This window comes from Choloepus didactylus, chromosome 4 (genome assembly GCF_015220235.1).
Source record: "Choloepus didactylus isolate mChoDid1 chromosome 4, mChoDid1.pri, whole genome shotgun sequence".
NCBI classification, from domain to species: domain Eukaryota; kingdom Metazoa; phylum Chordata; class Mammalia; order Pilosa; family Megalonychidae; genus Choloepus; species Choloepus didactylus.
In genome coordinates, this window is record NC_051310.1 from 136,065,337 (window position 1) to 136,092,807 (window position 27,471).

The 27,471-nt window shown below is 54.1% G+C and overlaps 1 protein-coding gene across 1 annotated transcript; it reads right to left on the reverse strand.

The window, feature by feature from the left end:
• Positions 1 to 394: 394 nt before the first annotated feature.
• DUOX1 (dual oxidase 1) lies at positions 395 to 27,249 on the reverse strand. The gene is made up of 31 exons (XM_037834085.1): positions 27,169 to 27,249; positions 26,091 to 26,278; positions 25,732 to 25,933; positions 25,446 to 25,612; positions 24,973 to 25,033; positions 24,767 to 24,863; positions 23,822 to 23,912; positions 22,857 to 22,959; positions 22,462 to 22,634; positions 21,214 to 21,389; positions 20,887 to 21,005; positions 20,132 to 20,269; positions 19,332 to 19,445; positions 18,412 to 18,611; positions 17,576 to 17,761; positions 15,193 to 15,418; positions 14,829 to 14,922; positions 14,378 to 14,553; positions 12,455 to 12,524; positions 11,910 to 12,026; positions 11,124 to 11,302; positions 10,664 to 10,894; positions 9,891 to 9,990; positions 9,570 to 9,619; positions 8,142 to 8,269; positions 4,718 to 4,871; positions 4,077 to 4,309; positions 3,673 to 3,831; positions 2,331 to 2,486; positions 1,960 to 2,088; positions 395 to 1,275 (listed from the first exon to the last, which is right to left on the reverse strand). The coding sequence occupies exons 1-31, from the start codon at positions 27,227 to 27,229 to the stop codon at positions 1,153 to 1,155; spliced, it is 4,401 nt and encodes a 1,466-aa protein (XP_037690013.1). The 5' UTR covers positions 27,230 to 27,249; the 3' UTR covers positions 395 to 1,152.
• Positions 27,250 to 27,471: the final 222 nt, after the last annotated feature.

The following is a 27,471-nucleotide window of genomic DNA, read 5'->3' on the forward strand; positions in this document are numbered from 1 at the left end:
ACTTGGAGAGCACCCGGACATTTTGCAGATAAGGAAGCAGACCCAAAGAGATTCGGTGATGTGCTCACCTGCCTTCCCGTCGTTTCACTACTTGGAAGAACTGTGCAGGCACAGGTGCCCAGCTCTCCCATGGCTCAGAGAAGGTCAGGGAGTAACTGAGGTCCTGGAGCAAGCCAGGCGGATGCTGGCCCCTGTAGACAGGTGCCATCAGCTCTCCCAGTGCCTCTCTGCACCGTACCCACCTCCTCCAGAACCCACCACCACACACCCTCTGTGCTCCTCCTGATTGGGCTTTGGAGGCCTTACACTGGCCACCACGAGAGGCTTTCTTTCAGGAAGGGCACCCAGGGGCCCAGAAAAGGGTCTCCAGCTCAGACACTTGACCTCGGTCAGTTTCTTTATTCAGTAGGCGCTCTGCAGGCTCAGAATGTCTGGACCAGCCTCAGTAAGATGGCTGAGTGAGTGGCTTCCTCTGCTGGTACCCCACCCCACCCAGGGCAGAATAAAGAAACCCAGAAGGCAGAAAAGTAATTTATTTGTAAAGAGAACTATTGGAGCAGAGAGGGGAGAAAAGGACCAGAGCACTGCACAGATAGGTCCTGGGCTAGGGTCTGACTACTGTATGTTTAAAAACTTGGGAAAGAAGATCGACTGAGCCTTTAGACTGGAGGGCCGAGGAAATTTCTATAAATCATGGTGGGTCCAGCCTCTACCCCCTCTGAGGCATTTTCCAGCCCTTTTGAAAGTGGGGAGCCCATCAGAGGGGGAGGTTTTGGAGGGATTCTAAGATGCCAGCATCCATGCTCCCATCCAGCCTTTTGCTCACAGCCCCCTACACACACACACACCACCAGACTTTCAGCTTGGCAGAAGAGGTTTCAGTTTGCCACAAAGCAATGGTTCTCCTACCTCCCAACCTCTAGTCCCCAAGCAGTGACCCCCTCCTCACATCCCCATTCCCTCCACTTCTCCAAGCTGAGACACGTTCTGGGCCTAGGGGCCCCTGAGCCCAAATGTGACCACAGCCACTTAAATCCAGGTTGGGAGGTGGGAAGGGGAGAAGGCTGAGGCTGCTAGAAGCAGGAAGCCTAGAGGCGAGGGACCCAAACCTCTCCTCAGCTGTACAGTGGGCAGAGACCCTGGGCAGGGGGCCTAGAAGTTTTCATAATGGTGGGAGAAATGAGTCCGGTCCTGCTTGTTGATGAGCTGACAGGCCTTTTCCACATTCTTGGTCATGCCAGGGGGCCCGCAGCTGAACACTCCAATCTTCTGGACCTGTTAGGGTGGGAAGAAGTGAAGGCTAGCTCAGCGTTCCTAATGAAGGCTAGCTCGGCAGTCAAATAGCGAGGGCCAGCTCAGAGTTCCTAGTGTGACTAGCTCCATGTTCTTGTTAAACACCAGCAAGGGTCTGTGGTGAGGGCTCACTCAGGGTTCTTGATGAAGGTTTGCTTTGTGCCACGTATGGTGAGGGCTGACTCAGTGTTTGTAAGTCAGTTTTGGTGGGTGTTTGATCACTGTTTCTAATAGGGGCTGGGTCGATCAGTGTTTAAATTGAGGGATGGCTTACTGTCTCATGGAGGGCTAGTCCAGTATTTATGAGACTAGTGGCTAGCTACCTCAGTGTTCGAAATGAAGTTTAGCTCAGAGTGCAGGGTGTGGGTGCAGAGCTCAGTATTAGTGGTGAGGGTAGCTCTGAGTTTAATGGCAAACACTGGCTCAGTCATTCAGCAGTTCCTTCCAGACAGGCATCATGGCTTCAGAGGTGGAAGTCCCTGCCTCATCCCTTAGCCCTTCAGGGTGACCCCTCATCTATCCATTTCCATTCCATTACTCCCACCAGTCTCCAGGAGATGGGTTCTCATCAGCCAGTTTCTTAACTGATGGAGGTTTGGGAGCTTTTCTCAGACCCCAGCAGATAAAGGTGGAAAGAACCTAGAGATGAGGGTCAGGAGAACTGACCTGTGGGTGAACCTCCTGCAGAGAGTTGAAGAAGGGTTCAAAAGGGGGGCGGCCAAAATGGGTGACAGAGCGCAGGCCCGTGAACAAACTCCGGTTCAGAACCTTCTGGAAGTGCCTCTCACAGATGTACTGGGGAGGGAGGGAAGCAGGTACAACCAGGGTCAGTGCCCAGTCAAACCAGCCCACAGCCCAGGAGACAGACAGCGAGGTGGGGATTGAGCTGGAGGCTGAATATAGGGGCCACCAGCTCTGTGTCCCTTGCCAGCAGGGCCTGCCTGGCCACCCACCTGCCTCAGCCATCTTGCCTTACCCTGCCAACCCTCTTACCCACCTACCCACTGAGCTGCCCTGCCTGGCTGGCCCTGACATACCAGCATTGTGGTCCTGAGGTCAAACTTCTCAGCCAGCTGCGTGATGTAGATATGAACAGACACCAGGTCATGGTGGTCATTCTCCTCCACCTCCCGGATGATGTCAGCCAGCCACTCGAACTGCCGCTGCGTCCGCGTCACCCAGATGAAGTAGATCTGGGGACACATGGCTAGAGCTTGGGAACCAGCTCAGTTTAGCCTCCCCACGTCCCAGGGGTCTCTACTCTGAAGATTAGAACCCTTCTGACCTCGGTCAGCATGTGCCTCTCCCCAGACAGCCTGGGGAGATGAAGTGTAGGGGACTATAGGGCCAGCCTCTGAGGCCAGAGGTAGTATTGTGCTAGGGCATGGAGAGGTGGAACTGAGAGAGATCCTGAGAAAGGATCCTTGGTGATTGTGAGCTGATGGTCTGTCTGGGTTGGGAAGAAGCTTTCCAAGGCTGAGCCTGTCCTGCCAATGGGCCCTGCTCCTCACCTAGAGGCTGCCCAGAGGGAAAGGGTCCGGCTGAAGGGCATTTCTCAGGGAAGACCCAACCAGCTGACTGGGGGTGGGGGTGGGAATGGACTCAGAGAAGGCCAGGGAGTGGGGATAGAGGGGTGAAAGCTGCCCTGGTAGCCTCACTCCTGGGGGAATTCCATCTCCAGCTTCTGAGGGGCAGAAGGGCTCTGTGGGTAAGAAGCAGAGGCAGAACTGGCATGGACAGAAGAGAAGAGGGGAGTTGTCTGTCACCCTCTGAATGCTAGCAGTATATGGGCTGGGCCTCTGCCCACTGCATTCTTGCACCCCTGACTCACTGCCAGGCCCAGGCGAGCAGGAGCCTGCCACCAGGTCTAGACTAGGGGAAGGGGCCCAGTGTAAAGGGGCCTGAGGGCCTGGGCTGTGTTTCTGAGGCCAACCTGACCCACCAGCTCTACCTTGCCACCTCCCCTCCTCTTCCTCTTGAGAGCTGAGCCAGTTTTACTTGTGCTCCACCCCAAGGGTGCCCTTCCCTCTCTCAAACCCCAGCTCGACAATGCTCCAAGTGCTGGTCTCCTCTGTAAGAGGGAATGGGTTTCTTCACCCCTCTCCAGTCCTGTCTGGAGGGACTCCCTGAAGCAAATCCTACGTGGGGTGCCCTATAACTGAGAGAAGGAAACTTTGTAAACCAGACAGGAGGCTGGAGGCATTGGTGAACCAATTCTATCCTTAAGGGTCTGGGGATATACTGACCCTCCCTGGGTTCCAGGCCAACTTGCCCTTGCCCAGATCAGGAAGGCCAGAACCAGAGGCAGGGGAGAGGCTCAGATGGGCCCGGTGATAGGGAGGAGGAGGAGGCCTTGGGCTGGTGGGAGGAGAGGCTCACCTTCTTACAGAACACTTGGCAACTGACTGATGACTTGAACACCAGGTCCTTCAGGATGGAGGCAAAGGGGGTGACCCCAATGCCCCCTCCCACCAGCACTGACACTTCAAACTTATGCCACTCCTGATGGCCCTCTCCAAATGGTCCATCAAGATACAGCTGCAGGGAGGGGAGTGGGTTTGGGTTAGGCTTGGCCAAATGAGAGGCAGGGAAGGCAGATACTTTAGACCCCTTGCAGCCTGACCCAGCTTTATAGAGTGAGGGAGATGGAGGGTTATGGGATCAAATGCAACAACCAGTCTCTGGGTGGGGCAGGAAGAAACACAGTGGGATCTGCTGCTGCAGGGCCAAGGCCTGCTAAGGGGCTATGGGAGCATGCAGCATGCCTAGCCTGGTCTGGGCACCTTTGGGTATCGGGTACAGCCGTCGCCCGTCGGGGGTGAGTAGATCTCCCTGAGGCGAGTGGTCCAGGGTCCTGCCGCCCGGATGTGCAGGCTGAGCGTGTCCTCATGGGGTGCAGAGGTCAGTGTGAAAGGGTGGTACTCGGTGGTCCCCAGAGCCAGGCAGGCGATCCGCACCCACTGCCCCGACTTGTACTCAAAGCCTTGAGGCCGCTGGAACCGCAGGTGGGTCACTCCTGGGGAGGGGCAGTAGGCGAGAGGCTGCTGCCCTGAATCTAGCAATGATGTTGCCTCTAGAGAGTTCCCCCACCCACAGCCTCGGTTCTGCTTCTGGAACATGAGAGGGAAGGCCTCCTCCCATCAGAAGCCATCACTCCCCATGGGCCGTGCCCACCTAGAGAAGGGGCTGGTGGTCATCAGGGAAAGGGCACCTGGCCTGGGCTCTACCTTCTTCTATTGTGAGAGAGACTGAGGTTCCCTGGCAAGGAGCTCCTCTTCCAGCTCCCTTGCCCCTGCTTCCCTTTGTCCTTGAGCCACCTACTCTGGGCCGCGCCAGGAGACAGGGTGGTCCAGGCTCTGTCCCTGCCCTGTCAGCATCCTCAGTGCCACCAAGCTTGTCCCCTAACAGCCTCCTGGCTTTGTACCTGATGGCAGCAGCTCTGCTTTCACCACGCTTATCTCCACCTTCTTCCGGCTCAGGCTCACCAGCTTGTCTCCCACATAGATTAGTGCTGGGACCAGGAAGAAGATGTGGAAACGGGGCAGCTGGATCAGGGCGAAGCTGCCATGGATGATGAGCTGGATAAGAGCAAATAGTACAGCTCAGACCCAGCCACAACCACAAGGTCTGAGGCCAGTTCGGGCCTTTGACCCCTGCATCCTCCCCACCCTGACACATACAAACCCCACCTCACCATCTACCATGCTTCTTCCAGGTGACAAAACCTATCCACTCCCAACTCCATCTTCCAAAGCAATCCATGACAAAAGAGACGATTTTCAAAAAATACAGACTCCATCCTCTTTCCTCCATCTCCACTGACAACCCCCCTCGGCCAAGCCATGTCATCTTTCAGCTGGACTCATGCAGTTCCCTCCTACCTGTTCGTCCCCTTCTCCTCTTGCCCTACTCTGATCCAGTCTTTTCAAGGTAGCCAGTGGATTTTTTTTTTAAGTTCATCATATCATGTCATTCCCCTGCTTAAAAAGCTTTAGTGGACTTCCCTTTGCACTGTGGGGCTCTGTGATACTTGGGCCTCTGCCTGCCAGGATATCCCCTCTCTGTGTTCCTCAAACATGGTACGCGCTTTCTGCTACAGGTTCTTTGCACTTGCTCTTCCCTCTGCCTAGAATGCCCTTCCCTGCCTCTGCCCATGGCTAGCTCCAAATCATTTTTCAGGCCTCTGCAAAAATGCTACCTTCTCCAGCCTTCCCTCAGTCCTCTCTATCACATCTCCATAGCACCTCCCTTTGGAGCATTGTCATTCTCCATAATTTTGTTTGTGCACTCATCTACACATTTACTGTTGTTTTCCTGTGGGTCTGTAGAGGTATGGACTGTGGGTCTGTTTGCTTGCCACTACTCTCTCAGGCCCTCACAGTTTCTGCCTGGCACATGGTAGGCACTCAGCAACTATTTACAGACTCCATCCTTTCCAAAGAAAGGAATTTCCTCAACTCATCCTCTCCTTTTGGAGACAAAGAACACAGATCTAGTCCCCTCTGTCCATAAAATAACTGGCAGGTTTTGTTCAGCTCTGGACCTTTCCCTAACAAGCTTGTCTAACAAGTGAGCAGACACTACTTGTCCCCAGTCCTACCACTCATTTGCTTTTGAGTCCACGTCAGTCTGGCTGCTGCCTCTACCACTCCTCAGAAACTAAGGGCTCCCTGGAACCAGGAATGGCTAAACCCAAGGTCTCCTTTCTGACCACATTGGCTCCCACCTTTTGCAGCCTGCGGCACTAAAGACCAACCCCTCCTGCCACTCTAGCTTCTGCAACAATGCTATACTGGTTCTCCCTCTTCAGCCACTCACCCTCCAGCTCCTCTCCTGGCTCCATGCCTTTTCCCATCCAATCATGGGTGTTACCCAAGCCTGATTTCCTCACCCTCTGCTCTTCTCTTCCTACATTCTCCCATGTGGCATGGCCTCTCAGCTGAGCCGCAGCCCGTCAGCTCCAGCTGCAGCCTGTAACATGTCCTGCCCCAACTGCGACCCTCCACAGCCAGGCCTGTTCTCTGTCCCCTGAAGGTTCTATCATCATTCCCACCTCCACACCTGTGCTTGTGCCCCACCTTTTACCTGGAATCCTTTTCAGTTTCTTCTCTGCCCAAACTTTAGCTTACCTATCTTTAAGGCCTGGCCCAGCTCCCGTCTCCTCCCCAAACGAAATTCCCTTTGATGAGTTCTTGTAACTTACTGTTTGGAACACTCAGCTTAGCAATTAATTCCACAGTGTTCATTTTGACCATTCCACATGTGTGGCATTTGTCTCCATAGCAAATTGTAAATTCCTCACGGGTAGAGGTGAGAGGTCTCCCCCTCCTTGGCTGGCCCTAGTGCAGAGCTAGTACATAACAGACCCTCAACAGATACCTGTTAAACTGAACTCTGGTTCCACATTCAACTCTCCTCGCTGAGTGATCCCAAATTCTTGAATCTTTCCCCACAGGATTACCTGTGGGGTAATCTGGTTCTGGTTTCCCCAAGCTCCTCTTTCATTGTGGAGCCCACACCCACCCCCAAGGCTTTTTGAGCATCCAACCAGGCTGCGTACAAAGGCAGGGTGACCTCAGACTCCTCTGTGTTTACACCCCATTTTGTGTTGGTTTTACTTTTAGACAACAGAGCTGCTGCAGACTCGTGATTGACCGAGGAGTTGGGGGAACAGCCAGCCAGCTCCTATTTCGATGTGCTAGCCCTGCCTGGGATCAGGAGCCTAGACGTCGTACCCCACTCTACACTGGATCACCTTGCTTGTAACTTCTCTTTCTGCCCGCAATCAATGGCCAGGCCTGGGATGAATGAGAAGGAGGAGGGTGCTTTGGCCAAGAGCATTCCCCAGGGGATTCACTCTCAAGCTGCCAAGGCTTAGAATGCCCAGCAGAGGGGCCTGCACCTTTCCAAACTCCTGACTTCCACTGGCTGTGAACCCCAGTGACCCCACAATACAGGGATAAATCAGAAGGGGCTCTTGGCCTCAGGGAACCAGGTTGGCCATTCTTCTGGGTCTCCTGTCTGGTCAAAAGAAGCTGCTTTATCACTAGGAACAAGAACATCATCTCCACTCCCAACTGAATCAGTAGCCCACACTAGAGCTCTACCTATTATGAGGAAAGTGGGGAGGGAGAGATAACTTAGCCCCAGCTTCCAAAGAAGGGAGAGGTTTGAAAATAATCAACACTGGTTCTAGGGAAATCCTAAGCCAAGGCTGGGTGGTCATCTTCAGAACCATGAAGGGCTGACAAGGTGGAAAGAGAACTCCTACATGTCAGTGAGGAAGGGACAGCACTGGGGAGGAGGCCAGTCAGACAATAGGGTGCCCTTTGGGGAGCTACCTGTGTCAGTGAGGAAAAGACACACGGCCTTGGCCAGGGGCACAGGTCAGAATCAGCTCTGGAACTGACTCCAGCAGGCTCATTAGCTTTACAGGTGGCACTTAGCAGGGTGGGGTGGCTAACACCCCCCAAAACAGTATCAGAACAAAAGTGGCAGAACTCGATTGAGCTACATTCCTCTGAAAGGGTGATGTTCCCTTGAGTGTAGACAGCCCACTCAGGAGCTGAAACTAGCCACTCAAAGTGGGGAAAGACTGACTGGGCAGAAAAGATGAGGGGGTGTCTGTGAGGAATGCGGATCAATATGGCAGGGCTGCTAGTGCAAAACCCCATGCCAGGGAGTTGTCCTTCCAAGTGCTGCATATTGGGGTCACCCTCCTGGAGGGCCCCACACTGATATGCATCTTTTAAGAGGAAGTGGAGAACCAATGTCCCAGCCCTCACTGCCTCCCTGGGAATGTCCTGCCCCAGACACTGCTGGCCTGGCTCACAGCCAACAGCCCTCACCAGGATGTAGAGCAGGATATAGAGGTGGTGGGTCAGCCAGAAGCCCCGGAAACTGCAGCGGCGGAAGTGGTGGGAGGCGAAGACATACATGATGGCCAGCACCAGGAGCAGCATGACCCCCGTGAGCCCTGCAGAGTGAAGATGGGGTAAAAGGCAGAGGCGCAGTGCCTTGCAGAGGTGAGGGTTCTTCTGAGGCTTCCAGAGTCAGGGCCCCCTCTCCACCCCACTGCCTGCCTGGGGTGGAGGTGGGGACAGCCCCAGCATCCCCTGTGTTTGCCTTCCCACACCATGGTCACAGGCACCTTTCATTTCAACAGATCCTACTCATCCTTCACAGCCCTTGTTACAGTTGTCATTTTTCAAGCATCTGTGTCATTGTTTCATATCTGTCACTTTCCAGACTCTCAGGTCCACAGGGGCAGGGACCAGGCTAGGCTAGTTTACTTCTGGATCCCCTGGCCCTGGTGCAGGGCTGAATGAATGAATGCCTGGACCATGTACTCTGGGCTGGATGCTGGAAACTGCAAGCCCTGCTCTCACAGAGTCAAGGCTTGTTCTTCATCCCTGCAGCATTTCACTAGGCCCCCACAGCACCCAGCATGAGCCCTGCCATGATAAGTGAGTGGGTGAGACCACCCTGTCCTGCTCATCATTACCAGGGCTCACCTTGGCCCAGCCCTGAGTAGATGGGAAGCCTCTTCCTCCCAGAAGGGATTCCAGGCTCAGGACATTGTGAGGCTCACAACTCAAGGAGCTGGGAGGATGTGTGTGTGTGGGGAGGAGAATGGCCCCTCAAGTGATCAAGGAGGAGAGTGGCAAAAATTAGGAAGATTAGAACCCTGCAGTGTGGAAAAGCAAAGGTTAAGAAGGGATCTAATCAAAGCCTCTGAAGTCCTGAAAGGAGAGGAGAGCATGAACACAGCCTTATCTGCTAAATCCCAGAGTGCAGGAATTAGCAAGCATCCTCTGAAGTTCAAAGCAGATCATTTTAGGATTAAAAAAAAAAAAAAATCATGCTGTGTTTCACAGAGAGGAGCACTTGTAGGAAATGTGTTACCCCAAGGAAGAAACGGACTGAAAAATATATAGGTTCAAGAAGAATTTGAATGGATTCACCGCTAATATCTCTAAAAATGGTGATTACTGCGAGTTAGGAATATGCCTCTAAACAGCTCTTGTCAAGGCAGACTACAAGGGGAGGTGGGCTTCTGTCAGGTTTGACAAAGAGCCTGGTCCCTCTCCCAGCCAGCTGGATATTCCTCAAGGCCCAGATGTGGTGGGGGTGGGTAGGATCAGGGCCAGAGCACAGAGTCTGGCTCACCATGAGAGCTGTCAGGGAGTCTGGGCCACCTGAGGCAGAGAGAACCCAAAGCCTGACACTTGGAGCCGGGCCTGGAAATTCATAGAGCAGGGAAGGAAGGCTCTCACCTGGAACAGTCTGGAAGAACCACCAGTAATACTTCTGGGGGAACTCAGACCTGTGAGGAAAGGACAGCAAGGAAGAAGCCTGAGAGGAGATCCCTGGGACTTCCAGCAAAGACTCTCCAGAGGAGGCACCACAGCACAACACCAGTCTGCCCTTCTTTTGACATGAGGATGGGGACTCTCTGAGACCCCATCACATACTCTGACACTCCTCAGTCTGCCCCATAACCTGGGAGATGACACTCTTCTGTAGGCCAAGAGAATTTGCTTCTTTTTCACTTGCAAGGAAACCATACCCTCTCCCACATCCACACACATACTCACCCATCATCATGGAAGAGGCCAGGAAAGAGGCAGGACAGGACGCTGAGTGGGCTGATGGAGAACAGGTACACATTCACCACGTGACCCGCACTGTGTAAGACTAAGGAACACCAGGCAAGGTGAGGGTGAGCATCGGGGCCACGCAGTGGAGGGACTCAACCCCTGCAGCCCAAGGTGGAGGACCTTGGGCACCCCAGAGTTGGGAGCCTGAGGAAGACCCCTACAGGTCTGCACTTCTGATCTCTAATCAACCTCCTGGTCGCCCCCCCCTCCTGCCATATGCACACTATACATGAACACCACCACATGGGTCTGAAGTGACACCACTAGAAGTTCATTCCTTCGGTTTCTGTTAAAGAGCCATGTTTTGAAATATCGACATCCCGGGGAGAGACAACATTTTGTGCTTCCATTCTGGGTGTTAGTAACTAGGGAGCTGGAGTTTGGTGAGGTGTTCGTGAAATCACGAGAAGAGGCACTCATGGGGCAGTGGGGGGCTCCTGGCTTACTCCCCAAGATTGCCCCAGCCACCGCCATTCTTCCAGAAAAGGGCATCCAAGACTTACATTAAAGATAAGTACAGATGGAGAGGGAAAGAGGAAAAAAAGGTGCAAAAGAGAGAGGTGGAGGAAAGGTGGGAGGCAGGGAGGAAAGGAGGTGTCAAGAAAGGGCAACATCAAGAAGAAAGAAGATGGGGAGGGGGCTCTCGGAAGAGGGGAAGCCAGCAGGGGGTGGGAGAGTATGGCAATAAACCCTGGACTCCCCGGCCCTGCCTGTGAGGACGAGGGCAGTGGAAGCGATGAGGCGATGGAAGTCCACGGCGGCATCGAAGGGCACGTAGCGGTTGAGGAAGGTCTCTCGCAGGAAGGTGATGAGGTTGCGGCACATGGTGAGCAGGATGTAGGAGAACATGAAGGAGATGCTGGCCGCCGTGCCCCTCGACAGGATGATGCCCACGCGAGTGGTGTCCGTGATGCCCACGTGGTGCGCAGCGAAGGCATAGTCTGCGGAGGAAGCCCAGGCCCGTGAGGGGGGCACGGGGCAGGGGGCTGGGTAGGGAGGTCACCGACCGCAGCCGCCCCTGGCCGACTGCCACTCACAGCAGGCCTCCCTCCGGTCCCGGGTCTCAGGTCGAGCCATGCCCATCACGGGGCTGCCCGGCTCCCGGCGCAGGCCCCGCCCCCGGCGCTGTCACTTATCGCAAGCCCCGCCCCCGGCGCGGCCGTCACTCACAGTAGGCGCGCTCCAGGAAAAGCCCCCCGGCGATGGCGTAGAACACAGCCAGGCAGCCGATGTGGCGCCGGTAGTTCTCAATGAAGCGCTTCAAGTGCTGCACTGTCTGGTGGCGGCGGCTGCGCTGGAACTTCTCTCGGTGCGCCTCGGTGAAGAGCAGGGGCTGGAACGACGTTACCCTGGGAGACGGGGAAAACCTTGGCCCTCGGCCCCCACCGGCCCAACGCCAGCGGAGCCCCGCTGCTTAGAGAGGGGCAGGCACCCGGAGGAAGGGGCGCCGAGTCACTCATGCCCGAACAGGGTTCCGACCTCGGAGGATAGGCCGCATTCCGCAAACGGGCTGTCCGCGGAGGGGCAGCCTCTCACTGGTCATTTAATCATTGGTGAGCTCATCCCAGGGGTTGCGCTCCAGCTACCCCAGCGCCCACTTACACTCAGACCAGCGCCCTCCCCTCCCAGGTCTGCAGCTCCCAACCCCCACCGGGCTTCCCTTCTCAGCCTCTACTGGAGGTTCAAAGGACACCTCCTGCAGGAAGACCTCCTTGACCTCCCAGGCAGAGGCTAGTTCTTCTTTGCGTTCCAAAGCCCGTCGCTCTTTCCACCAATATAACATTTACCAGTGGGATATTGTAATTATCAGTGTACTAGACTATCTCACCAAACTGATGTTCTTGGGCAAGAACTATTCCTCCTGCCTGCATCCCCACTGTTAGCAGTGTGCCTGGCACCAAGTAATCAATGCGGAATGGATAAACTGCTTGGGGTTAAGGAGAGGAGCAGACATACTTCTTCCCGAACCTCCGACGAATTTCCTGGGGAGGGTCTGTGTCCATGGGGCACTGCAGTCTCAGCTCGGCCTCGAGGTCTCTTCCGGGACAGCGGGCAGTCATTCTGGGAGAGGGACTGGGACAGGAATGGTAGGAGAATCTTAGCCACCTGAGCTGCTTTGTCCTCTGCGGCCCCTGGTCTGTCTCCGGACTCACTCTGTCCAGGAAGGTCAGACCTCTCAGCCAGGGGACAGCAGGCATTCCCACAGAGACACAGCACGGGAGTGAGTCAGATCCTGGGGGTCCCAGCCAAAGCCTCTGCATATGGCTGTGCCCTTCACACAGGCATCTCGCCCAGGCAGCAAGTGAACGCTGAAATCGAGCTGCTCACCAACTCCCATGCCCTGGTGCAGGGCTGCATCCACCTAGAGTAGGGGGTGCCTTTTTCTAATTTGCACAAAGGCACTACATGGGTTTAATGGCAGCCCTGATTCCTGCCATTCCAGGGAGAGAAATGGCAACTCCCTCCCACCCAACCCCCAGCCTTCCCAGATGGGGGTTCACCAGATCTTCTCCTGGCTGATGTAAGAGGCTCGCCGGCAGAGGTTCTTGATGACTTCAGGCACTTCCACTCCTGTAAAGCAGAGCTGGGCTGTGGAGCAGCTCAGGGCCCGCAGCTAGGAGGGCCTGGCTCCAATGTCCAGCACCTCCCTCCCCACCTTCAGACACTGCCGAGGATCCCGGGCCAGTGGAAGCCCTGCCTCTGGGTGGCCCAGCCCCAGCCTTGTCCCCTATGGGAGCTGGACTCAGCCCCAGGTGGGCAGAAGAAGACGTGAAAAAATTCCTACTCCCGGGATGGATATCAGGCTTATGGAGGTAGAGTTCAGGAAAGGTATGTAATTTGCCTACCAAGCCCATTCTGCCACAGAAACCCTGCTTAAAACCCTCCAGCTTAAAACCTCCCAGGAGTCAAATGTAGAAATAAGTAGTGGGTAAATGAGTGATGACTATAAAATTCTTTCAACTTTTCTGGGTTTGAAAATGTTCATAATAAAATCTTGGGGGTAAAATAACATCCCAGGGGCCGCCCCATTGTTCCTTGTGTGAGCCGAGTGCTCAGAAGCAGGGCAGGACAGGGCAGGACTGAGCTGCAAATCCAGGTTCTCACAGGAGGCCTGGGAATCTCAAGGTCACTTCCCCGTGCTAAACTAAACCCTGAAGACTACGCTGGTCTTTAACCCAGAAGTCATTAGTGATTAAACTGGGCATAATGAAATCGGAGTATTTAAAACAAAATATAGATGTCTATACTAACTCTTGAATGCTTTTAATGGTTTGAAAAACAGCAAATGTGGCAAAATGGTAACAACCAGCAGATTTAGGTGAAGGGCATAGGAATGTTGGTTATACTGTTCTTGCACCTTTTCTGTAGGTTTAAATTTTTTTCAAAATAAAATTTGGGAGAAACAACAAAGCAAAATTAAACAAAACTCAACGCTACCCTACTTAATCCACATTCCCCAAGCTGGGCTCTACCCTCCTCCCCAGGGGCTGGATGTTCTCAGGGTCTCTGGGGCCTGGGCTCACTGCCAGTACCCTGCCCCTGCCCTCAGGTACCTGCTGCCCTGGCTGCCTCTGGAAGGTGAAAGGGCTGCAGAATCAGGAGTGCTGGGTCTCCTCTCTACCAGATCTCCCTCACTCCCTGGAAGGGAGAAGCCCTGACCAGAGATTCATCTGCATCTTCTCTCAATTCCCCATTTCCCCCATTAAGGCTGTTCAGCCCCCCTCAAGTTCTCTTCACCCAAAGAGGGGCTGGGTGTGGTCTCAACATACCCCAGTAAGATTCCCAAGCTGAGAAGACACCATAACAGTTCAGGGCAGGTCATGGATAGATCCCCTGCCTGCTATCTCTCCCTCCTCTGCCTGACTTTAGCCCTCACCCTCCTGAGTCAGACACAGGTGGGGCAGGAAGTAGGGGAGGAACCACGGAAGTGGGTCTTCAGGTACTCAGCAAATATTTATTGGGCACTCCACCAGGGGACACAGTGGCAGACACAACCAGACACCCCGGTGGAGAGGGGTGTGGCCCTGGTGGGGCTATAACTGTCTCACCCCAGCCCTGGGCACTGGGCACAGGGCCTTTGACAGGGAGCCAGGGAAAGCAGAGTTCCAGCTGCCCTGCCCAACTCCACTCTGACCCTGACCACCATCCAGCAGCGATATTTTATGACTTTTGTGGTCTCCAGGCACCTTTGATTCTTGGGTCCCTCCCTTAGTGCACAAAAATATAAATTAAACATTATATTTTACAACGGCATTGTATAAAGAATATAATCCAGGATGGCTGCATTATTATTTATTCATTATTATAATGATTTGAAAAGAAGTTTTAAAACATTTTCATGGTTTCCTAAAAATACGTGGGCCCTAGGCACTGCACTAGTCTGCCTGCTGGAGACACCAGCCCTGCCCACCAGGCAGCCCCACCTTTGACACACAGCTGTGTGAAGCGGAGCTCACTGTCGTGGTCCCGCAGCATGAAGTGGAAGTCCTCCCACGTCAGCTCCTCCTTGTCCTGGAAGCCAGACTCCCGGAACATGGACTCCACCACCTCGGCCAGCTGATCCTTGGACAAGCAGTTGTTGGAGATCTCAATGAAGGACCTGAGGTTGGGAGACGGGGTAGCCAATAGGCTCTCAGGAGGGCCTGGGGCCCGGACACAAGGCCCTGCTGACCTTCCCAGCAGGCCTTCAGGGCCCACAAGGAAGGGCCTGGACTGGCCCAACCTCAAGCCCCCACTGGCTCTAAGTGTCTCTTGTTATATGAGTAAGGAGGAGGCCCCTGCTGCTTACCCCTCTGCTCCCTCCTTCACGTCCCACCTCTTTCGCCCGGCAGCCCCTGCCCTGGCCCACTCTCCTGGCTGTCCCATAGGACCAACCTCAGCATCCTGATAAACTCGTCCTTGGAAATGAGACCATTCCTGTCGAAGTCATACATGCGGAACATAAGGCGAGACTTCTCCTCAGGGGTGCCTGGGAGAAGGAGAACTCCATGAGGAGCCCAGCTTACCCGCCTGCACCCCCAGCTGGCCAGAGAGGGCCTCCCACCAGGATGAGCCACTGCTGGACACGGCAAGGGGTTACTCTGCTTCCTGACCCCTACCTGGGTGTTCCTGAGCATCTGCCATGGCTGGAGACCTGCCCCCAGAGCTCCCCCATCTCCAACAGGTCAGCCACACTCCAGCCTCCGTCCCCAGCCCCTGTCATCCTCTCATCTTGATAATCACTCCCTCCTCCCCACACCTTTCATGAAGACCAGCAGGATGTCCAGGAACTCCCGGAAGGACAGGTAGCCGTTGCCATCCTTGTCAGCCAGAGAGAACATGGACTCCACAAACATGTCCTGGGGCTTCAGGCCCAGGGACTCAGCAAACTCGGCCCTGCTCAGCTCACACGACAGGGCCTCCCGCACCTTCTGCGAGGAGTCCAAGGGCAGGGTCCCTGCATCTGCCTGGCTAATGTCCAGCACCTGCACTTGGCCATGAGCAAAGGGAGGGAGAGAAGAAGACAAAGCTTGGTTGACTTGAAGATCCATTGAGACTTGTAGAAGCCACCTTTTGAGATGTCTGCCTAGCACTCCCTCCCTTAAGCTTTCCCCTAATAGCCCTTTAGATGGGTCCCTAGGGCCATGTTTGGTCTACAGAGCCCCAGTCCTTTGCCTTAACTGATTGGACCAAGGATGCATACTTGACCCAAGCTGGGGATCTGGAATTGGGACTAAAAGGTCCCAGCCAGCCCTGCTGACTTGACCTCAGCACAAGAAAACTCAGAAGTTGTGAAGTACCCTCTTCCACCAAGTGCTCAGAGACATAGAGACAGAATAAAACAGAAGCACAAGGAAAACCAAGACAGCCTCAGAGAGAAGTAGCCTTGTTTGCTGACAGCTTTCCCTCCCCTGGTCCCTTTGAGGCCAGTCTGCAGTCTTCCCTTTGGACATCCTGATACCCTGTATGCTCAGAGTCAAGTCCCTTTTGCCAATACTAGTTTGAGTAGGTTTCTGTTCTTTGCATCCAAAAGACTTTTGACCAAGACAGAATCTCAGCTGCAGTGAGGAAAAGTTGGTCTTGGGAGAGGGAATTTCCCCTCATGGGCCATCTCCAACCCACCCAGGGGCTGCCCCAGCATGGGGAGAACAGACAGTGAGGGAAGCAACCCGGCTGCAGATCAGAGGACCTGTCCTTCCTGCCTGTCAGTTGGGGGCCCCTAGTTCAAGCCCGATTATGGCTTTATGAGGTAAACCTCATCATTACAAACAAGGTGCTTTAGTGGAAAGAGCTTGGGGCTGGAGGCAAGACAACCCAGTTCATGTCTCTACTCTGCCTCCCCCTCACTGCATGACCTCAGGCAAGTCTCTTCAGTTATCTGGGACTCATTTCCTCCTCTGCTCTACTTATCTCACGGGGTTATTGTAAGAACCAACAAGAAGGAGTGTGTGGGAAATGTTTTGAACATGTTTTGAAAGGACTGTGCAGATATAAGGGAGTGTCAGCCACCCCCAGGACACAGCAGCCCACCCCCACCTCCCAGCACAAGGAGTTTCGATATCCCTGATGGAGTCAGAACTGAGTGGCAGTGCCAAGGCGAATGGATCACCTGGCAGCTGAGGGCTGCCAATGAGGGTCCTCAAAGGTGCTCCCAACCTGCCCACCCTGAACTTCCTTGGGTCTCTCTCTGTCCTTGTGCATGCTCAAGTTAACTTGTTTGAGGATTAAATGGCATAAGGCATGTGCTCAGCACATAGCAAATGCTCATTAAATGGCTGCTTCCCTTTGAGAAACCTCCCACCAGCCAGCCAACCCTTCTCCTTTTCTTCAAACATTCATTTTTCCTTTCCATGGGCACCTCTGCTCAGTCCTTCCTGCTCCTTTCTTCTGAGCCAAAACTTTTCCAACTTTTGAGGTCTTGCCACATCTCACCTCCACCATGACCTTACACCAGCCAGAATGTTTGCTATCTTTTCTGATCTTGTAGACCACTTATTTCATGGGTCACTTTTGTGGCCCTCATTTTTTGTCAGTTGTCTTCCTTTCTGTGCATATCCCATCTTCCCAGTGAGAAGAGAAACTTCTTCATTGGGGGGATCATGATGTATTATTTATCTGATATCCACCACACTCCTTCCACTCCACCATTCTGCTCCCAGGCTTCCTTTATTTTTGTGCCAGATGTGGACTCAAGTCCTCGCATTTCTCTTCCTATCTTGTTTCCCTGCATCCTCCCAAAAGCTCTCAGAAGTAAGCAAGGTAGGTACTAAGGCCCCATGGAGTCCTCTGACAGCTGCACTCCCCCAAGGAGGGGTTAAGCTAGAGGTCTCACTGCACCTACCCTGCCTCTCTCCCTTTGGGGCAGGTTGTGATGAGTGAGGACAGAAAGCCTGGGCAGCCTTGAGGAGAGAGGTAAGTGACGCATACAGATAAGCCCCTTTCTGGGCATCACATCACAGCTGGGAGTAGGGTCAGGCAGGAAGCAGGAATATCTCCTAGAAAGCAGGCAGTCTGCCTAAATTTGCAATAAAGTTGATTATTGGCTGAGAACTCAGGGTCCTGACTTTTCTTGGAATCACCCTGTGACCTTACGCAGATAAAGATATCACACAGGCAGGATAGATCTGATCCCATGTTCAAACCTGGGAGAAGAGGTGCCTGAAAAAGGTCTCCAGGAGGTGGCTCCGCTGCTCCCTCGTCACTGCTACCCTCATCAGCTCCTGCTCTCGCATCTCCCACTCCTGGAAACTCAGCCCATTCTCCTTCAGGGCCTCCCGAAGGTTTTCTACCAGTGCCTGCCGCTCTTCCTCCAGGTTAAATAGTAGCACCTATGGGGGCAGCAGTAGGGAAAGCAACCATTTGTCAAGGCCTCTTGAGGTCAGGCACTTTACATGGATTACGTCAGAGGGACACTGGAAAGAGTGACCTTGCAAAATATAGGTTGTTATCTCCTTTTACAGAAGAGGAAAAGGGCTCAGGCGGTTGAGCGGCTTGCTTAGCATTCAAAGGCACCTGTGCAAAGCCATTCTTTCTTCTCTGCTCCATACTGGAGAAGGGAGAGGAAGACAGGGAGGTCAGGGAACAGAGAGGACCAGGAGCCAGACAGAGCCAGAACTGAAGATGAGCCTCTGATTTAGCTCCTCTCCAAAATCCCTAAAAATTCATTAGGTCCTAAAATAAAGGGACAGGGAAGAGGGCCTACCTTCTTGCAAGGACTCCCAGTTAGGACTGACCAGTGTGTCCTTAGAAAGGAAGCAGGCAGACTGTGTCTTTAAGAGTGAGAAGGGACTGTGGAGATCCTGTCATCAGCAGGCCCACAGCTGGACAAATGTGTTCAAGTTTATCAAGCTATTGGGTACTACTGCCAGGGACTAGAACCCAGGAACCCTGCCCCCTGGCCCAGTGCTCCTTCCCCTCCACCTAGCTGCCTCCCCACTTGCGGCTGTGAGAAAAGGCCTGATGAGGAACGGGGCTGTACCAGGTCATACTCCTTGGGGATCTTAAGCATCAGGGCATGGCGTCCGCGGTTGCTGGACAGGATGAGGTTGACCTGTTGGGGGGGCCTCAGCTGGATGGCGCGGAGCATGGAGAGCCTGCCATCTACCACGTGGATCTGCCCGGGCTGCAGGTGCACGAGCACGGGACGGCAGGGCTCCTTCCAGCCCTGCCATTCCAAGGCTGGGGAGAGACCAAGTGGGTTAGCTGGGGCCCGCCGGCCCAGAGACACATGGTGTGGAAAGGGCCAGCTCAGGGCTGGAGTTAGCTCAAGACCTTCAGCAGCTCCCTCCCCCCTTCTTGGGTACTGAGGGTTATCACCTCCTGGACGGTCCTGCTGAACCTCTAGTCTACGAGAAGAACGCCCATTTCCTGGATGCTTACCATGTACCTAACACTCTTATCAAGGGCTTTGCATGTACTGTCTCATTTAATCTTCCTAAATCTATTAGGTAGGTGCCATTATTCCTATTTTACAGATAAGAAAAATTAGCTTTAGAGACATTTTAAAAATCTGCCTCAGGCAGCAAAGCCAGTAGTGGTGGAACCATGATTCCAACTCAGAGTCAGTCGGACTCTAATCTTCCTTAATTACTTCCCTGTTACCTGAAATTCCAGTATGAGATGCTCAGACCAGTGGTTCTCAGGGATTTGAGACCGAGTAATCCTGTCAAATCTAGGGCAGGATCACATAACATCTTCCCAGTCTACCACATTCCCTTTATTTGGGATCCTGGGGAGGAGTTAGGGAGGTTGGGGAATTCCACTGTGGCATTTTCCACCTGGCTTTCCCTACAATCCTAAAAATGGGGGACTTTCTCTTAGGCTGGTAGGGAGAAAGTAGAGGACTGTAGCCCTGAACCGTGTCCTCCCCACCCCACCCTCAGCCAGCCCCAGGCCTACCTTCCACACCCCCGACAAGCTTCTCTGACATGATACTCCGGCGGTCCTGGCCCTGGAGCCTCTTGAAACTCCTCACCCGGAGCCGAGCGACAATCCAGGCACTGAGCAGGCTGACTGGGAGGGCAGGGGCAGAAGGATGTTCAATGGAAGGTGGGGGACTGGGGAGCTGGAAGAGGCTCCTCTCCCAGCTCCTTTCCTTAGTAAGACTCCCTGTTGCCTCCACTCCTGGGTCTGTCCCCTTTCACTTATATCAAAAGGTGAAGCTCCCGTGGAGCTGCTTTGTGTCCCTTGGGGACTCTGGGTAGCATCTAAGAAGTCTGCGCCCCAGCATCCCTTGCTTCCACCAATCAGGTTCCTTCCCTGTCAGAGACTAAGTCCAGAATCCTTGTGCCAGAGACTGGACTCACCCCACCAGGCTGCTGGTTGACCCACACAAAGCCTTGCCAAAGAAGAAGTCCCAAGCCCTTGCCCCAGAGACTGTTTGCCCTATCCCTGGGGCTCGGGTTTGCCTCTGACAGTTCCCCCCAAGCCCAGGCTCCTGCAAACAGCTGTGAATAGTGGATTCCCCATGGGTCCTGACCAAGGTGGGCACTCAAGGGATCCCTGGAGAACTGTGAGGCAATTCTCCAGAAGCTGACTTATCGGCAGGTCAGACACTTCTTGTGTCCGCTCCTCCTCTGACATTTCCTTCATCTGCCCAGAGGGATGTACTCGGTGCACTTTATTGTCATAGGTGGAACCACCCCCACCATCCCCAGTTTGAGACTCTCACCCAGCCCCACCCTGCCCATCACTGTTACCCAGGGGGAAGCAGCAGAGGGTCCCAATGGTGACCCCGAAGCCAAAGCCACTGCCCTCAAAATAGTCTCGAACAACCGGGGGAGTACAGGGAGGCAAGCCCTCGGTGCTGAGTTGTCTTGGCTGTGGACAGGGGTCTCCTGAGGAGGAAGAGGGAGTCAGAGTCCTGGGGGTGCTGGGCCCACAGGCTCTGGCACAGGATCACCGTGGAGCTTAGGGTAACAGAAAGAGGGGAGGGGGATGCTTACCCTTGCTCCCATACCAAGAATGTGGCATTTGCCCACTTGTGTAACAAGTGGGATCAAAAAGAAGATTCAACCTCTGTCTCTCCCTCACATACACATTTATGTACACACACATACATATGTATGCACACACACAGAATCTTCCCCTTATCACTGCTGTGGGGTTAGGATGACTTCATATGCTCAGCTCTTCTAGTGTTACACTCACCCCCAGCCCCATCCCGACTCAGATATAAGCCACTGCACCAGGTCTCTCTGAGTCTCAGTCCTGCCCTCACTTGGGCACTTCCACGGCCCAGCAAAGCTGGAGGCAGCAGGGCCACTGCTTCTGGGTCCCTTGCAGTTGTGCAGAGGACAACCTACACAGCTGTATGTGGTAGCCCTGGAGCCCAGAAACAAAGTTCCCAAGGGCAGAACCAGGGATCACTCCCCCTTTGGGGGCTACTGTCCAGCCACACTGAGCCAAGGGAGGCTCCAGACCCAGCACCCTGCAGCCATGCCTGGCCACTCACCCACATGCCAGAAAAAGACATTGGGCTGCAAGGCACTGGGCTTCAGATTGCTGATGGCCACTAGAACGTCCCGTAGGGAAGTGTTTCTGATCTCTGCAATCTCTTCTTCAGAGAATAGCCTGGGATTGGGGAGAGATGGAAAGCTGTTGTGGCCACAGAGAGATGCAGGCCCCCAGGCCCAGGACCTCAGAGGAGCAAAGAGACCCAGAGGGATTGGGGGAGGGGAGATGGGGCATCAAGGGCCTATGGGGGTTGTCTAGGGCCAGACAGAGGGTCTGGGGCCCAAGCAGAGATGGAGTCTGAGGTGGGGGCCCAGATGGGCCTTACCCATTCCTGGTATTCTCAAACCAGTAGCGGTCTCCATCCCGTAGCCGCACAAACTGATCGAGGACAATGGCACTGAAGAGGGGTCCAGGGTCACCGTGGCTCTCCAGGAGGCCTCCAGGGAGCAGCTCCAGCCGGGACAGGTCCTGGTTGTAAAGGGCGGCTGTGGCCTCCAGCACCTGGGACCGCGAGGGGGCAGTAGTGAGTGAGAGGTTGGGGTACCTGCCTTTGAGCAAAGAGGTGGCTTGTAAAGATTAGCCCAGGGATAATTATGGCAGTGACAATAACTAACTCATATATAGAGCTTATTACACCCCAGGCATTGCTCTGAGTGCTCTGTATAAGTAAACTCATCTATCAGAACTCTCTCACACATTCAGCTGCCTCTTTTATAACATTGGAATAAAACAGGCAGGCAGCCCCCAACTTTTGTACATAACTCATTCTGGGAAAGGTGTGAAAGCTGAAGGGGCAAAATCAGAAAGTGCAAAAGTTGAACGGTAGAATGATGAGTTATAAGAGGATTCTATTCTTCAGAGCTAAAAAAATAAAATAATTCCTGCTTACGTATTGGCTTTTAGAGAATAGTCTTCAGCAATCTATTCCCAGCATTTTCAACCTGATCTTCACTTTAGTTCTTTTCTTCACAATCTAATACAATTTAATAAGCACTTGACCAGCTTAATTCCAATGAGGCCCAGTTGAAGCTAAGGACTTGCTACTTTTGATGTGCTTAATGATTACTACCTTTATAATGATTTTATAAAGTTTATGAGCCCCAGGCATATATTACTGTTGAATCACTCTTTTCAATTCTCCACTTTCTATTTTATAAAATAGAAAGGGCAAAATGCAATATAATAGGCACTCAATTGTAGAAACACTGTTGTGCCAAGATGTAAAGCTGCTGAAACTGGCTTGTTGGTTGGCAAGCAATGACACTCCCCTGGTGACAGCTCAGGGTGTGACAGTGGCCTCCCCACTGTCAGTGCTTGAAAGCACAGCCCGTTCCAAGCTGAGGACCTTCTATATCCCCTCAGGTGGTTGTTGGGAAGAGTGCATGAGATAAGTTCTATTAAGTACCTGGCATACAAGGATGCTCGGTAAATGTTTGCTGAATCTGAACAATCACAGAGTCCAAAGCAGAATTCTGCTAATCTGTCAATCTCCACCCTGGTGCCACTGTGTCACTGCCCATCTTCCATGCCTTGGACCCCCCATTCCACCCTCCAGGTCCTGACCCCTGCTCACAGTGCCATCACTCCTGGAGAGTGCGGGGTTGATGTCCTGCCAGCGGGCGATGGGAGGAAGGCCCAGCGCTACCCTGGCCTTGGTGTAAGAAGGTAGGCCCAGATCCCGGCCTCGCTGCAGGCAGCTGGCCAGGTAGTCTGTGCGGGAAAACTTCAATGGCCCAGGCCAGAAATCTGGGGATGAGACACCGGAGAATCTGAGAGAGCGAGTACACCACAGTGTCCTCCAACCTGGGCCCCAGGCTCCAACCAGCCTCAGGGGTCAGAAGCTCTCTTAGTGGCCAGCGTAGTGCAAGCTCTCAGTCTTGGGTACCCCTTCCTGCCTGGCCCTGGGACTCCAGCCAAAACTCCCCAGGCTCAGGGGTCCACAGCCTTCAGAAGCAGCCTCATTCTCACCTCGCAGGTCCTCAACCACCACATGGTCCTCTCGCTCGGCAATCTGGGAGGCCATGCCCAGCAGCAGGGCGTCCACATCTTCAGCACTTCGTAGGCTGGGGTGCTTTGGGGGTGAGGAGAGGGAGAGGGGGTATGGCTGATGGAGTCAGAGGTTGAGCAGCCAGGCTCCCTCCCACACTGCTGGGAGACAGTTCTCTATAAGCACAAAGGATCCTAAAACTTTACTTCTATCATAGGAGCTTTGACAGTATGATTTGCAAAGGCACTAGAAAATCTAGGTCTTGGTACTTCTTCTGTCACTAACAGCTGTGTGGCTTTGGACAAGTCACAGAACCTCTCTGAATCTCAGTGTATTCCCCTATTAAAAAGGGACTCAGACAAGGAGGATGCTAAGTTCTCTTTCAGGTCAGCTCCATGACTCTGATTCTATGCCTTCCTCTTCTCCCTTCTCTTGCTCCCCTTCCAATCTTATGTACACAAGAACAAAGCATCTGATTTTATTTTAAGTTAATGGTCAGTGCTCTTTTTCCACATTGGTCTGATTGGGATGGACAGACTATACCTGGTAATCTCTCAGAATCCTCTCCCTCCTTCCCAACACACATATACATTCACACTCCCTTAGGAATGTCTAATTGGGAAGTTTCCTTGGGGGGCTGGAATAGCTGGGATGGCTGGGGTACTCCAAGGCCTACAGGGGTCCCAGAGCTGTCAAGGGGAGGCAGAACCTAGGAGGCAACAATGAACTTAGAATCACACCTGCACATGCCCCACTGGTCTCTGACATGGCCCTTTTGATCACATAGCGCTACCTGGTCATCTTGGCCATTGGTAAGGGACATGGTTGAGATCCTTTAGGGTTGCTTCAGTCCTACTGCCCACTTTCCCTAAACACCCTCAGACACAAACACACATACACAAAACACACACACATTCCCACCCACATATGTGCCCCCAGCCCTGACCTCTCGGCTCCAGTAGCTGTTGCAGACCCGGAGAGCTCTGGAAGCATTTGAGTTCCAATTGATGACCCCCTGGAAGTGGCAGCTGGCATTTCTGAAATGCAGGGAGCAGGGAAGCAGTGACTGAGGTGGTGGGGTCTCAATGTTAGACCTCAGCTCTGGTGTCTAAAGCTGTAGCCAGGAGCCCCAGGTCATCACCTCCCTGAGGTGGTACGTGGTCAGGCCACCTGAAGATCTTGGTAGGGTCAATCCTGGACAATCTGACTTCTCTCCCCCACATCAGATCAAACATCTAAAAATGCAATTTGTAATATATATTTTTATTGTTCTTTTGAAATTACTTGTCTCTGGATAACTCAATTGTCTATGATTCCTTGGCCATCATCAGGCATACCCAGAAATTGTTCCAGAGTAAGAAAATCCAACCTATGAATTGTTTTAAATTAGAATGCAATTTTAAAAGAAAGCTGAATTGCACCACTTCATATATACTTAATTATATATGTATATTTTAATTTTAAAGTTCCCTTTTCATTATTTTGGAACTAATATTTTCCTAAAGATCTCACACATTTTTATAACATCCCCCAAAGCTTTTAAGTCCTAGACCCTGTGCTTAGCTGAAAATACTCCCAGTGTAGTGTTAAGACTTGAGGTTCAGACCCAGTGGTCTGTGACCCTCCCCTCTGAGCTTCAATTAACCCATGTTTAATCGGGTGGTTAATATCTGCAGGGACACATGAGAAGATACACATATATGGTTGGAAACCACAAGGTATCTATTTTCAAATTGTTACCCTTCCCCTGTACACTCACTGTTCCCTAGGTCAATGGGCACCCTTCAGGCTGGTAATTGGGTCTGACGGCTTCAGAGGGAAGATTTTTCTCACCTGACCCTCCCAACACACAAATACACATTTGAGGAACACATTTGAGTCTCGCTCTCACCTCATGTAGACGCCAGGGGGCACCATGGTGGAGAGAAACTGCTCAGAGGCCGCCAGGAACTCGGGAGAGATGCTGGGGTCCAGGAAAGGGCGGTATCCTGGGGGAAGGGGAGAAGAGAGAGGGTAGTAGAATTTAGCCCTTAAAACACCCCAGCCGACCCCTATACTGTCCCCTCAAACTCCTGTCCTCCCTCTCCATCCCCTCACCTGCATACTTCGGGGGCGTTTTGTGCAGGAAGCTGGGCAGCCACTCATACAGAGCGATGTTCTGAGCCAAGGAGCGAGAAAGAGGGGAAGCGCGAATTGGTGCGGCGGGGGAGGGATCTAAGCCCCGGGACAGCTTAGGTGGAGAGAGGAGGACCAGGCAGGGACAGTGATCAGGGCGGTGCAGAGGCCTGTCCCCAAGTGCCACTCTGGGTGGGCCATTTGAGGAACGAGGGGATTTGCAGGGGAGGCGGCGCTAAATAACCACAAAGTCTCTTGTATAAAAAGCTCTTTCCCTCCTTATAATTTTCAGGGGGCTTTTCCCGGACATTAGCTCTCTGAGGAATGGTGTCTTCTTCCATAAGGGCGTGTCTGGGTGGAGGTTTTCCAAGGATGGGGACTCTGCGGGGGAATGGAGTGTCCCGAGGTCCAGGGCACGGGGCGCTGTGGGGGTCCTGGGAGGAGGTGCAGCTGACCTGGTAGGTGGCGATGACCCTCTTGCGCGCGTGCTGGAACAGCTCCTCGTCCCCCCAGCGCGGGTGCTCGCGGGCCAGCCTCTGCGCCCACAGGTTGTGGTAGCGGAACCAGAGCAGGCCCAGCGCCTGCAGGAAGGGCTCCCGGTTCCCTCGCTCGGCCCCGAAGGCTGCGGCCGCCGTGGGGGCGCAGGGAAAGAGATGAGCGGCCGCGTGGCCAAGGCGAGCCAACCCCGCTGACCCCCACCGCGACCCCCGACGAGCCCCCAGCCCCGCCCCGCGGCCTCACCGTACAGTCCCCGGGAGCCGCGCTGCCCGGTCGCGGGGTCTGGCGGGGTCCACATGAGCAGGGGCTGCTGCGCGTCGCGGGGGAAGGCGGGGTCGGGCCCCGCCGCCAGCTCTCCCCCGGAGAAGCTCCGCAGCGCGTCGCTCCAGGAGTGCGAGGAGCCATAGATGGCGCTGCCGTCCAGCCAGCCGGTCACCTCGTTGGTCTGCGGGGGCCGGGCCGGTGAGCCGGAGGTGGGGTGGCCCAGGGGTCAGGGAGGCCCAGGAACGCGGGTGTGTGTGGTGGGGGGCCTCTCCCGACCCGAGTCCAGGGCCCCAACGCCTCGCGTCCAGCCCCCCACCCCACCGCCTGCCTCATTTCACCAGGTCCCGGGGGTTGCTGGGGCTCTGTCCCGTCTTGGGGTCCCAGCGGCTCCTCTGGAAGGGCAGCACCACGTCCCCGCGCTCCTGGGGATCGAACACTGGGTCTCCGGGTGGGATGCGGATGTTGAGGAACTCGGAGGGGCAGCCAGGTCTCTCCACACTCACCAGGTCTGAGAGCACGTGGTAGCCTGGCCACAATGGGGAAAGGGAAGGGGTGCTAGAGCCAGCCTAGGGCCACTCCCCTTCCTGCCCCAGGTACCCAAATCCACCCGGCACTCCCACTCTCCTCTTTGAAGTTTCAGAAGACTCAGCAGTCATTATGGAGAAGTCCAGGCCTTGACCTGCCCCCCAGCCCATCCTTATTCAATCCTGTCTCTGTCCTGGCCCGTCTGTGTCTCCACCCTGGTCCAAGCTGTTGATGACACCAGTTTGGTCTTCTCCTTGGTTACTGGGAGGTGCCCAATAAGTGTGCCTAGGCAAGCGGCTGGCAGCTCGGGCTCCAACATGCAGCTGGAATCCTGCCCAGAGAGCCTGCCAGCTTCAGTGGGATATTGAACACTGGGGGCAAGTATGGGCAAGTTGCATGGCCAGCAGGCTAGTTAGCCACTGACCCTTATCCACTGGAGTCACCTCTCTCTAGCACCCCCATTTTGACCTCTCCTTAATCCTCTTTGCCAAAATCAGAACCCTGTCCTGAGTCTGTCCTAGGAGCCACGGGAGCAAAGAGCAAGAACAGGGTCCCACCAAGAGTCCCTACCGGATTATTTTGATGCTCCTGCTCATGGTCCCACCAACTAGCCCAACTGAAAGGGATACCCTTTTCCCTTCTCATCTTCCTTCTGTGTGGGGCAGTTATATGCCTCGCCCAACCAGACTTCACTTCATCCTGGTCCACCCTCCCTCTACTCCCTATCCCATCACCCGCCTCCATTTCTCACCGTCCTCCATCTCTCAGACCCTCCATTACTTTTCTCCCTCACTCCCTGACATTCACTCCACCCACCCACCCCCAGTTACAGAGCCTCACTGATCTCACAGGCCTCACTGGCCTTCCTCTCCCAGAGGTTGAGGCCCTCACCGAAGAAGACTCCCAGCACTGTGCGGTTTCGCATCGAGCCTTGCCCTGCAGGGCCCCCCATGGCAGTGTTGCTGAGGTCCCGGGCGTTGGGCAGGTGGGGTTCTCCCAAGGGCTGGTACACACCATCTGCATAGCTGGCTGGTACTAGGCGCTGCAGCCGAGAGCCTGGGATGGGAGGGGTAGAGACAAGCGTGAATACTCAGTGGGCCTCTCTGACTTCCTCTCTCCCAGGCTTCCATTCACGCCATAGATCCTAAAACCTTAGAAATGGATGAGTCTTTGTTGGTACCTGTCAGCCCTTGC

Excerpts from the sequence above, each read along its gene's own strand:
- DUOX1 (XM_037834085.1), bottom strand. The coding sequence starts at position 27,229 with ATGGGGGGCCCTGCAGGGCAAGGCTCGATGCGAAACCGCACAGTGCTG. Across the intron at positions 24,864-24,972 it reads AACGCCCCCGAAGTATGCAG|GATACCGCCCTTTCCTGGAC; the intron begins GTGAGGGGATGG and ends CCCTTCCCCCAG. Across the intron at positions 2,089-2,330 it reads ACCTCAGGACCACAATGCTG|TACATCTGTGAGAGGCACTT; the intron begins GTATGTCAGGGC and ends CTCCCTCCCCAG.